This window comes from Apostichopus japonicus, chromosome 20, assembly GCF_037975245.1.
Source record: "Apostichopus japonicus isolate 1M-3 chromosome 20, ASM3797524v1, whole genome shotgun sequence".
NCBI lineage: Eukaryota > Metazoa > Echinodermata > Holothuroidea > Aspidochirotida > Stichopodidae > Apostichopus > Apostichopus japonicus.
In genome coordinates this window covers 19832329-19845427 of record NC_092580.1, presented here as the reverse complement: position 1 = coordinate 19845427, position 13099 = coordinate 19832329, and the positions used below count along the sequence as shown (strand labels likewise).

Sequence of the window (13099 nt, the reverse complement as noted above, 5' to 3'; positions counted from 1 at the left end):
AAAACGTTATGGATGAAAACAAATTAATAGGAAATTCTTGGTTCTCAGGCAAAAGTGTACATCTGGTTGGTCATTGTCAAGCCCGAGAAGTGCCATTTCCGGTGATCTAGGGGGTATCAAAACCAGAAATTTTCATGTACGCTCCGCGCCAACCTATGGTGGCGCTCCGCTTAGATAGTAATTCGCGCCCCGGGTTAGAAAATCCTGGATACACCCCTGGTAATATATAGTGCTCCTGAGTCCTGGCGTCAAATTAGGTTGGGGTTTTTCAGGTTTGATCTTTCAAAATCTGGCAGGAATACTCCGAGTCTAATGCCCCATCTTACATTCAAGACGTCAATATAGGGACCCGGCTTGTGTCGGCATCTCCCCATCCGGCCCATAAAAAAACAGACTGACAGTTTCAATGATGTCGAAATTTCGACGTTATACCTACAAATGTGTACGTAACAATTTTATCGGTGAGGGTTTACCATCAAATTGCGGCGATTTAACTTGAAACATAAAGATTAACTATTGTTACAAAAAAAGGGCATCATTCCTATATCGTCTTAGCATTGGGATATACAACTGAGGGATACAGGTTAAGGGTGAGAGTTACCTATACAATTGGATACAGTCGTTTGTTATTTCATTAAACATATAGTGGGCCATCAGTCTTTATTATAAGATGTTACAGTACCATCTCTACCGAGCTACAGGCGATATTCGCCACAATACAGTATATAGGCATAAAAATGCTAAATTCGACTGATTAAAATATCAGTACAAAAGTTTAGTGACGACCCAACGCAGGTCCTACATTAGTGTCATTTAGACGAATAACTATTTTAAGTCGTTGTATAGGAATGAATAATTCGTCACTACCAAATGTTAATTATTACGAACTGATTACTTTATTCGTTTTGTGAGAGGTGAGGAATATATGAGTTGAAAGAATGATTCCTCATACAGTACATAACGCTGACGCTGATGTAAATCATTTCTTCTCGATTGAAATAACATGATTTTAGTTTTTTGCACACTGTCTTGAAATGTCTAGTTTTCAAGTCTTTTTCAAACGTTTTCTTTCACTGGCGACTTGGAATACAAAGACCTAGTTTAAAATTGAAAGAATGATCAGTTAGTCATTTTGTAAATATATCCTCAAGAAATCAACAGATTGAGACAAATATGTCATTGATATGCAGAAATATTTTATTTACTTCAACCATAAGACACATGGGGTATTTGACGACAATAAATGAATGAATGCACAACCGCTATCTTACGGACAACACAAAACATGCAGGGCTGTGTTGAAACCAACATATATGATGTTTAATTTAATGAAGTATTCATCATAATTGTTAAAGAGAAAGTGTTTTAGACGTCTTCTAAAAGAATCAATTGTAGGCCAATGACACAGAGTTCTAGTGGGAGGCGTTCCATAACTTACGGCCACCCTCGGCAAATGAACGATCGATCACCGAAGCTTTCGGTTTGAGAACAATGGCTGTGGAGAGCGTGGAATTAACGATACAATTGCTTAATTAATTAGGCGCAGAACCTTGTAGATATTTATAGGCCAAGCGGATGATTTAAACATAAATCTATCATGCACAAGTAGCCAATGCAATTCAAGAAAAACACCATAATACAAACAATTACAGTAATCCAGTTTGGATAAAACCAACGCAGTAACGATAGACTTTAGCTGATCAAACGATAAGTAAGGTTTTAACCTTGCAATCTGTAGCTTATATTCTGGCTGATTCTCTCCTAAACGTCATGCATCACGGTACATATTGCTACATAATTTCTTTGCAAATCATTTCGTAACTTATTAATTAAATGGTAGCATGTTAGTCAAACACCACATGAGTTTATTTTTTTATTTTTGATATTTCCAACTGTACATATAGGCATGTTTCCCACACCTCCACCTTGGTGCTTCAATTAAGTAGTATTTGTCCAACACGTCCTTTGTGTTATGGCTGGACCTCGATTTGGTATCTGGTTAAATTGGCCTACTGCGGTCAAAAAGCCTTACTCCATAATATTGATAAAAGTCATGTCCCTTCTTACCCTGCCACCATTACTAAAATAAAATAACCATTTCCAGGGCATAAAGATATGTCTCCTACAAAATCCAACCATCATGTACTCTAAATAGTATTAAGTCCTTTCATTAAATCTGGTTACAAATTGCCAATGAGAACTTCTTGATTCAATAATGTTATAAATTGCACAAATACTCACAAATTATTAGCACTGAAACACCCATTATAGAAACAATAATATTTTATGTAAGCAGAGACCTTTATATACAGCTGCCAGTGAAGTAAATGAAAAGAGGGTTACCTACTTTAAAAAAAACTTCAATGTGACAAAAAAAAAGATATATTTAAAGTTTCATGACAAAACTATGGATTTAGCTCTGGATGCATAGTCTGATGCAAAGTCTGAAGTGAGCTTCTTGAGACATTATCGATCAACTTAGTTTGCAAATCAATCTTATGTTAACCTGATATTTAATCTTGTTTCGTTTATTTATTTTATTCATCACATTTAGCAAATGGAAATATTCAGGAGAAAGAAGCAGTAAATAAAATAAAAGAAAAACACCAAGATTTTATCTTATATGTATTCTAAATAGCCATAGCATATAAGAGGATTAATTATTATTAAAGGTTTATTACTTTGATACTAAAGTAGCAAACCTCTTTTAAAGGACATTAATTTCTTAATGTATACAATCAATGGCAATTTTGTCTTAACAAATGGTATTGTTGATCAACTTACTATGACCTAATATTGTCATAATTCTGAAATCCTAGACATGGAAAATGAGATCTTGCATTAGCCTGATTAGACCAAAGTTATAATGTAAATAATAAATCTGCATTGATTGGTAATCTCATAAATAACATGCACTCATTCGTACCTAGCATTACTGCAAAATGGCAACAATCCTTCATGGATTCCAACGAAGTTACATATATTCCCGATTACAAATATTGCCTAAAGGGAGATAAATTGGAAACAAAACAATATTCCAAATTTATTCTGGTACACTGTAAGGGTAACCAATCATATCTGTGTGAAATATACTTGAAACGTTACAAAATACCCCTGAACTACTTCATAAACATCAATTCAACAAGTTACTTTAAACCAAACTTTCAGTTGGAAATATTCGTAGCCACTCACTTTCTTGTTATATCTATAACATTACACTCACCACTTGTCCATCATGTGATATACGGTATGTTAAATTTGCTTAGGTTTATAGCTGGCTAAGTAATGACATATAAACTAGCTGTAAGCTTTAGCTAGGTTTTAGTACATAACTTTAATCGGGACAGTGTAAAGATGCTTCTGCTATGTCAAAGGGTAACTCAATAGTTTGTACTGTGTCAATGCGGAATAAATTACTCACTTTGCTCCATTGACCACAAGGGATAACCTTGTCTGTTCGAACGTCTTTAATATCGAGGTCTTTAATTGTGAGTATTGGGAGGTTTACTCTTTCAAAAGTAATCCAACTGCCCCAATGGTGAGCGCACTTTTTGCAGTAAATTTTACCATTCATGAATTCATTAGATTTAATGAATTTTGGTTTTCTCTTTCTGTGAATTTGGCATACCTCTTTTATTCTACTATTTTTCACAACGTACTTAGAATCTCTCAAGCATACCACATCAGCACCTGAGCATACTACCTGCGGACATTTTGAGCAGACCAAGCGGAAGTTATTCGGATCATCACCTCTGGATACTTGTTGTTGTTGTTGTTCCATCGACCACATCGCCTGGGGGATTGTCTGTTGTTCTTTGATTCTTCCTGTAATTGCCAATTGAGTCATGTTTGATATTTCATCCAGAAGTCTCGTAGACCATTTTTCCCTCATCTTGTTATCCATCTCATGTTCCTTGAAATTTTGTCCTGTCTCTTCTAAAGCTACGAGAAAGCTCTTACTTGCTTTGGCCCTTCCTCTGCCTGTAGATTCAAACCCAAAGTTATTGATTTACAAGTTAAAGTAAGATCCACCTTACCTCAGATTAAACCAAGGTACATTGATGTATTGGAACATTGAAAGCAGTTAACATTTGAAATATAATAATAACCTAACATGACAAAGTCTTCTTACAGTGATTGCAATGTTCACTGACCTTTGACCTGAGTGTGACCAGTCTCACTTGGAACATAGTTATGCCTGATGACCAGATTACAGGCTTGTAAGTCGAATCCTTCTTCCAATACATTTGTGGAAACCACAACCTTGTGCTCCCCCAGCCGAAATTTACGTATTGTTTCATCTCCTGCGGACTTTGCTGCATGAAAGAAAATTCAATGATCATCCTCATAAACAGAAATAAACTGAACCAAAGGCAAAGAAAAAGTAAGTAACATAAAATAAGTTTGTGATTCAATTAAACTTTACATTGTTTCGATACTTGTGCAGGAGTTTTATTTTTAATCATATTGAGCCTGTCCTCTTTCTAGATCCCTGACACTGCACCTCAATATAAATTAAACCATTTAAATTTTAAATATTTTGTTCTTATTATTTTTATTATTTATCTTATATTTTGTTTGTAGCAACGGTAATTATGTGTTTACATTTTACATATCATCTTTGGTTTGCTGAATAAATACCTAGTGTAGATATTCACATTTCTGTGAAAATACCATGTCAAATTTTGCAAATCATTTATGCTGTCCAGGTCAAATCTTCCTTGAATATTAAAATCTACTCTCGTATTGTAAGCTTGTTAAACGGCCTTTAGCAATTCAAAGCTTTCTTAACTTTTAATCTTTTGCAGCATATCCATATAAAGTTGTATCAGTATGTTACTAAAATCATCACAGATGGGCAGTTCTATTATCATGTTCCGTTCTATAATATTCTCTCGTCTATGGTAATTTGACAATAGTGCATTTCTGATGTACATACATATTTCTGGATCCTGACTTCCAATTACTCTCCCAGGATTTAAGTTTAGATTCTGCAGCTCCTTGTCCTCTTTGAGCCACTCTTTTAGGGCTTTAGTGTAAGGTCTGGTCCGTGTAAACAGAATAGCCCTAGACTCTGGATTAGCAAGATAAGTAGAAAGAAACATTTCCTTGATCTTCTCTAAAAGAGGGTTTGCATCAGTGTCGGCAATGGAAGCTGTTAGTGCCTCTTGTGAAGCTGAAATGAAATTACAAGAGAAATTGAACAAAGACATCTCATTAAGGTTATTAGAAGAGAATAAACAAAAATCCATTAATTCACGCAATAGAATTTCTCTAATAATCCAAAGTATCCATATCATGGTTAATCAGGTTGCTATATATATTTATTCATTTATTAGTCAATACATACGAATATATTTATTTATAAAAGCAAGTTCTTACAAATTCAATCGAATATTAGAGGTTTAATACATTATTTTTTAAGGGTGTTTCCTACCTTCAAAAATATAGATTCATCAGAGATTTAGATAATTCAAACAGCTATCACACTTTACATACTATACAAGAAACATTGATTTGTCAGTTTTAGATCATGCTTACTTAACATAGATAGTTACAATTATACCTTTAAATATCTTTACTTATCAGAGCTAGTTTCAGCAGATTCGGGCAGTATTAGGTATTTGAAACATTATTATCTTATCAGAGTATTTGACTTTAAATATATTGATTCATTGAAATTCAAAGTACATACAAACACATTGATCTATTAACGTGTTAGGTATCTTCAAATAAGTTGGTTTATCACAGTTTTGGATCATTCCAAACTGATTGATGTGTTACAAGTGTTAAATACCTTAAAACAAATTGATTGATCAGACTTGTGTTTAATTTAAAATTAATTTAATAAAGATTGTGTTGCAGAGCAATTAATCGATTGAGAATATTAGATACCTTAAAACATGTTGACTTAAGTAAGAATTCAGTTACCTTTCAGTACATTGATTTACTTTATTGTTAGACAACTGGTAACAAGTAGCCTACATTAATTTAACAGAATTTTAGGTAATTAAATCTCATATAGATCGATATATGTCAGTGTGATATAGGTATTATAAACAGAGAGATGAATTCCCAAATAAGTTGATTTGAGCAAAAGACTTTGAAACGTGCATACAATTATTACAGTGTTTGTATTCTACAATTAAAACAGATTGATTCCTCAGTTAAACCTGGAAGAATAACCAGTTTTCAGAATATTGGATAGGTCTTTTATTGAAAGCAAATATAACAGTGTCAAATTTCTTCAAAATGACTGATTTGATTAATTATTTATTGATTTTTTCTGTGATGCATACAAATTGGTAGATGGATTTACACAGATGTTGAACACATCTCAAAATTGATTTATTGGTTTGTTAAATGACACATTCAAACAAGTTACCTTCAAATAATTGGACCAACTCATCATAGCAATCCCCAGTTCTGTCTCTCAACGCCTCAATTTGGTGATTCAAATACCTGATGGCATCTTGGGGTCGTACATCCCGATGCATGCACAGAGCTGTATTGTACACCTGTAAGGTTTTGAAAGTACTGTCACATAATAATTACAACAACAACAAAACAAACAAAAAACATGCAGATAATAATAATAACAAGGAAACACTAGAGGGAAAAACATGGGCAATATTAATATGAAATTACTTTAATGACACTATTAATTATTTAGATTTGAGACAATAACAAATGAGTGTGCATATCCTCTCTACAATCAAAAAGATGACTTAAGACTTTCCAAATGCAATAATATCAAGATGTGTACAATACATGTGTAACGTAAGACAAGAGAACAACCAAAATAATCCTGAAAAGAAGTCATTTTTGAGTGAAATTAGTACTATATTTTTTTTTCTTATTGCAAAGCTATTTATTACAAATCTATTTGACAGAATGTTTATTAGACATATCAGCTAAAGCTCTATTCACACCAAAAACTATGGAAAAGTTAAAATTGATGTATATGATCACATGGGTAGAGCATCTAAATGAATAATACATAAAGAATATAAAAAGAAGGAATCTCTTGCACTCTCTGTAGTGACATTAATTTTGTCATAATCAATGTTCAATTTACCAAAAAAATAAATGGAATAATAGGCCTTACTTGCTTGACAATCAAATGAAATTTTGTCACGATTATTTCTATAAGTTGAAGTATTGACTTAAATTTTTCTAAACCAAAAAGTCAGTTCAATTGTTGCCATATGATGCTAAAAGCCACATACTTACTTAAATTTCTAGCATGACCAGGTATGGACTATAAATATGGGTATTCCTCTTCCCTTTCACTGATATTAGCCATGTCGAAATCCAATTGACATATGTAATGTTCATTTGGAAGGGTACAGGTATATTTGCTTCAAGGACTTCTCTGAGGAAATATTGACAGATCCTTCATATTGCATACAACAGAAACATAGACAACCAACCTTCAGATTTTCCAGGCATATCATCAAAGTTTGGTGTTGCTCAGAAGTCAGCTGATTTCTGATTTCTCTGCATTTGTTTTTTAAATTGGCTATCCAGGTTTCATAATTCTGAGTATCACGCTGATACCTTGGAACTACTGGAACACCACCAACTGAATCAGACCCATCTGCAATTTTAACATTTAAACATGATACAAAGTCGGTTCTATGGTCAGTGGCATGCACATGATTTCAAAGGTGGTGGGAGGGGCAGGGAAGAACAATCCTCGACTGAGTTTATGGGTATGAACCTTAATATCAACTCCCATTCAGGGGAGTCTTGGGGTTTATTTAGACTACATATTAGTTTGATTAGTTTGATATTTACGTCTCAATGCATGCATGGTTGTATATATATATATATATATATATATATATATATATATATATATATATATATATATATATATATATATATATATATATATATATATATATATATATATATATATATATATATATATATATATATGAAACCATGATAAGGCTCTTTCTGCTCTATATATGAACTTTAACTTTATTGATAATATATATTTAATATATTGAGAACATTTCAGCTGTATCACATATAACTTCCTGTTTTATCACAGGTTGTGCAAGGTTTGCCTCGGGTTCTAAGATCGTCAAATTAATATGGTAGACTGATAGCTACATGCCTGCCTAAATGCACGAGGAAGTTTTAAAATTGACAGAGGGTTGGACATACCCATACATGATTCCATTTTCTCTTCTACTTTCTTCATAACATTCTCGAGGACAGCTCTAAATGGATCCTTTTTGCGAGGCTTTACAGTGATTGGTCCAACTGAAGAAATAAAGATACATTTTAGTAGTTTACAAATTTACAAAAACCTGTAAAAATGTATCATAAACATTGTTTGCAGTCAGCCATCTGTATTCCCTGATATGTGATGCAAATGTCCTGCCATATATGTGTATGTCTTGGACCAATTGTCATACTCTCTCTCAACCCGTGTTGCTATGGTAATTTAATATGGCTGTTTTGTTACTTATATGACATTCATTACAGCAAGCCATTATGTCATCGAGGTAAACCAGTGATATATGGAACTAAACTGATATATGTCAATGTAAAGTGACATATATGTCTAATTAACTTAACATTGGCACCTGGATTTCCCCCTATTCATAGGCACTACATGGAAGGGTGTTGCCCATGCTCAACTAATACTTGCTTAGAGCAACCAAGCAAAGTGTGGTTGCAATCGGCCAGCTATTACAGTACTGCAGAAAACCAGTCTTAGTGTGATGATTTTCAAGTAGCAAAAAAGCTAGCAAACTACTCGTGCTTGCAAACTACTCTAGTGCTGCATATGCACTGTATTTAAAGGCAAGTAACTGCTGTTTTTACTCTCTGCTTCTTTGGCTACATTACACACAATCCATTTTTTCAGATAATTATAAGGTTTGATTTTTCAGATTAATATGGAACAAATGCCTGTGAACAGATTGCACTCTTCACACCACACAAGTCTGACAACTATCCATCAATATGTTATTAATTACCATCAACTTTTGTGTTCATTTAGTGGCAAATCTGATTAAAACAACTCGGGACAGTTACTCCTCTCTTAATTCACTAATTTAGTAAACGATTATTAATGTCAGCATAGTGTCCTCCTGCTCTGGGTGCTCAACTTCTTTTTTCCTTATTTCTTCGTAAGAGAATTGTGCAACGAACATGTATTCAGTGCAAATGTTTTTATTTCAACTTGAAAATTTCAAATACTCACTGTCCTCAGGTATATTCAGAAACTTCAGAAAAGTTTCATCGTGATGTGGAACAGGTTGAATAACATGAGCATCAAGATTTGCACACAGTTGGAAAATGTGGTTCATTGCCTTTTCGGTTGTAGTGCTTCCTCCAGTACCAAGTGTTGCTGTCATTGCCACAATCTGCCATTCAGGAATGTACGAACATTAATAAAGGATTTAAGAACATAACAAAATCCATTATTTTGAAGACAATACACTGAGAATTCCTTTGAGGAATCTCTGATGGGCGCTTCTGAGGGTATATAAACACACATATTAATTACTTTTGTAATTAATTTTAAATATAAAATTGGGTGACACTTTACCTGAGGCAATGGTCCGTCATGCTTCTCTGAGCCCAATCGCTTTTGTAGATATAGTTTCATGATCCTATTGTACGGATGTTCCTTCTATAGATACATCACAATATGTGTTAAACGAGAGAGGGAAAAAAGCGAAGAAATGGAAAACTGTCGATAAATAAACAATGTTACATATATTACACATATTCTTTTTGCATTTTACCTGATAAAATTCTGTGCATTGAATATTTTACTACAATATGCAATCGATGTCTTTCTTTCTCAAGAGTTTATTATATTTAATCACATTGTAGAAAGACTAGATATGAAAAGTAAAGCTGTTGCCTAAAACAAAGTGAGAGCTTTAAATCATATTTGATCACTTTATTCTGGCATACCTGCGCATGATGGCACTCATCCAAGACTAACAGACTGATGTCTTCCAGGTGGACTTTCTTCTCTGCACTGAATTCTTGCAGGCCGTTCAGCAAGACCTGGGCTGTCATCACAGTGATGCACACATTATCTGCGTTCATTATGGATAAAAGTGAGCAGTTGATTTCAATATTATCTCCAATTACAGACCTGATATCTCTGGTTTTAGTGCCAATCAAATCCTCCAGCTTGTCTCTTTGCTGTTTGGCTAATCTGATCTGAAAGAGCAAACATTATCGAAATTTCAAACCATGTAGATCTGTCGATATATTCTCTTGTATGAGTAGGCCCTATACGTAGTTTCAAACCATGTTGCACAACATGCATTTAATATTATATAAAACTTGGTATCATCAAGCCCTCCGTATAAAAGAGACATTTTATTGCGTAGAACTTTATCACCACTGTTCTGAAACTAAGCGAGTTATTTTTTCTTCTCTTTTATGTTCAAAGTCATGTGATCACATGAAAAAGCAGTCTTCTAAAGGTCAGGAGGGGCAAAATAGTCTCCATATCTCTGTCCAAAGTTGTAACCAGTTATATCTTGAGTCAATTAAAAATTACTAAACAAGTGACTGAAAACACTTTGTCAAAACTTTAAAAAACAAGAGATTTACCCATACATACAGTTTTTCCACTACTCTTTAATGCTTATAATCACTTTTGGTAATTACCCCCTCCCTTCCCCTCCCCCTCCTCTTTAGCATTACCTCCTATGTGTATGTATTCTGCTATAACTTACTGTGGGAACTATGAAGACTACTCTACCCTTCTGTTGCTTTGCCTCAAGTTTGTTCAGATGTTGATCAATAATGAAAGCAGCAACGTGAGTCTTTCCTGTTCCCGTCGGAGACACCAATACCGTATTGATCTTATCCTGCAAAGCTGGTTCGGCAAGTTTTCGCTGAAATGCATACAGATTTTTGTGGAACTCTGACGTGAACTGTTCTTTAGTATTTTCTGATGGACACCAATTCGAAGCTACAGCTTGAGCATCTCTGGCTGTAGTAGGGGCTTTATCGAAGGAAAAAAATTGAAAAAAATTACAATGCGACTGTTTATTGTCTTGACATGCGATGTATTATTACAATGACAATTTTGGCCCAAGTTGATTATACAGTTCAAACGATGCAGTTAAGTGACAATTAATATTAAACGTAGCAGTGATGCTCAATATCTACTTACTTTCTAAACCCTTTTGGCAACTGTTTAAAGAAAAACTTGAGTCAGTGTCATTGATGGAGATGGCATGCATGTCACCTGGAGATTTGTACTCTGCAAACCCATCTTTGAAACTTTCACTGTTGGTGTTGAAGAAGTCCCTTTGCTCTCCAGATTTATCACTGACGTACACTGACTGCAAACCTTCTGTAACTGAAGGTCATAAAGTTTTGAATACTATCATATCATGAATATTCATAAATTAACAAAAAACTATTAAATAAATATAGTTTAGCAATGTTCCAATCTTATCATAATGGCACACTTTCCATTCATGAAATCATTTTGGAAGTAACTGATTCAAAACGAAGTATACTGCGATTGTTCGACATATAATAAAGTTCTTCGTTGTATGTTTTCCACGTGTCAGCTGTATATCTGGCTATGACGACATGTGAGGATAGTTATTTAACAATGGCAAAACCAAAGTTTGGTGGGTATTTAAACTGGTTGTAAATTGCCAAAAAAAGCAATGCATGTGTCAGAGGGGACAAGCCTGACCAATCCGCACGAAGCACTGCTCCTGCAGGTTAGCAATTAAAATAAAGAAACAGGTTATCTATGTAAATAGAGCAAAAAAGGGATTGCAGAAGACGACAAGCAAGTAATTAGCAGATCAGAATCTAAGAAATAGCGAAGAGTCTCTTCCCGGTAGCTGGGCTGTTCCCTGGTAGATAACTTTACTTCAATGCAAAGAAATACGGATTTGTAATGTAGCATCAGTTTAATCACTTATACAATCAGCAGCTCATATCCAAAGTAATGTTTCATAACCTGACAAGAATCACTAAACATCTGCACAATATCCAGGGTACATTGACAATTTGGAGGGAGCTAGTAAGAATTTTAAATATTGAAGTATTTCATGCACTTCTTAAGAAGAAAAATAAAGGCGTTTAACTTAAGAAAGACTGATTATACAAAACAGATGTGGCAATTAACATGGATAGCTGTATTGCAATAACACTTTAACTTAAATTTTGCACTGGGATATGCACACTTACCATACGAAGTCGATAGAATAGTTTCCAACTCTTCTACTAGACTTTCCTCATAGCTGCACTTTTCCACTACACGTACAAAAGTTGATGGCCAATCAAATGGACAACGTAGTAAACTAAAACAGAGATGCAATGCTGCCTTGGAATTTCCAAATCTCTCTTGCATAGCTTCGAGCGGTTCGATCACACTCCTGCCAAATTGAGGAGCGAATTCATCCAATATTTCATCTGTTCTCAGTGTCGAAACCATTTTTGGAAGCATCTTCTCAAATGCTTTGCAAAATTTCAAATGGCTATCACTCATAGCTGGTATAGCTTCTTCATCTAGGATATAGGAAGCTAGTAATTCGTTACTTTTATTTTCTATGGAAAGTCAAGAATGGAAAGTTTAAGTTAAACAAAATCAACGCAAGTCATGTATAATCTATAAGCCTCTATAACCGGCTCAGATAAGAATAGACTGATGGACATGAAATATCTATAATCATCAAAGGCTTCCAAATTTAAGCCAAACTCTCTTTTTGTCCCTCTCTTTTTCTTCCTTTCTTCATTATTCTTTATTCGGCCGGAACTATCTGTTTAACAATGCTTAATTAGCAGCCACTGCACATACGTGACCAGAGAAGTGGAATAGCTCATTACTTACACCTCACATCAGGTTGCTTTCCAATTTACAGGTAACATATTCTATTATTTTGCATATTTCAACCATTTTGGAGGACCAATTTTCAGATTCAGGATAAAACAGCGGATTTTTGCTGGATGAAATCCCTATACTTACATAAGCCAACAATGCAAGAACACAAGACCACCCAATTGTTTCTATTTCAAATGCCAATGTCTTTATAATATACATTTGCAGAGCATTAGCTGGTTGCTATGTACAGAGTCC

At 34.3% G+C, this 13099-nt stretch overlaps 1 protein-coding gene across 2 annotated transcripts in view; it reads right to left on the bottom strand.

Annotated features, from left to right (window-relative positions):
• Positions 1 to 2869: 2869 nt before the first annotated feature.
• Positions 2870 to 13099, bottom strand: part of LOC139960997 (ATP-dependent RNA helicase DHX58-like) — a 33280-nt gene continuing 23050 nt past the window's right edge. The window contains exons 3-14 of one of the 2 annotated variants that reach the window (XM_071959766.1): positions 12211 to 12570; positions 11171 to 11359; positions 10728 to 10999; positions 9949 to 10203; positions 9575 to 9658; positions 9227 to 9389; positions 8179 to 8277; positions 7434 to 7600; positions 6386 to 6518; positions 4940 to 5176; positions 4155 to 4316; positions 2870 to 3981 (exon numbers count right to left, since the gene is read on the bottom strand). In XM_071959766.1, coding sequence (XP_071815867.1) covers positions 3335 to 3981; positions 4155 to 4316; positions 4940 to 5176; positions 6386 to 6518; positions 7434 to 7600; positions 8179 to 8277; positions 9227 to 9389; positions 9575 to 9658; positions 9949 to 10203; positions 10728 to 10999; positions 11171 to 11359; positions 12211 to 12511 — 2709 coding nt within the window. In that variant the 5' untranslated portion in view covers positions 12512 to 12570 and the 3' untranslated portion in view covers positions 2870 to 3334. The remainder of the gene's footprint in view (positions 3982 to 4154; positions 4317 to 4939; positions 5177 to 6385; positions 6519 to 7433; positions 7601 to 8178; positions 8278 to 9226; positions 9390 to 9574; positions 9659 to 9948; positions 10204 to 10727; positions 11000 to 11170; positions 11360 to 12210; positions 12571 to 13099) is intronic. The other variant, XM_071959763.1, reaches the window with a different exon arrangement.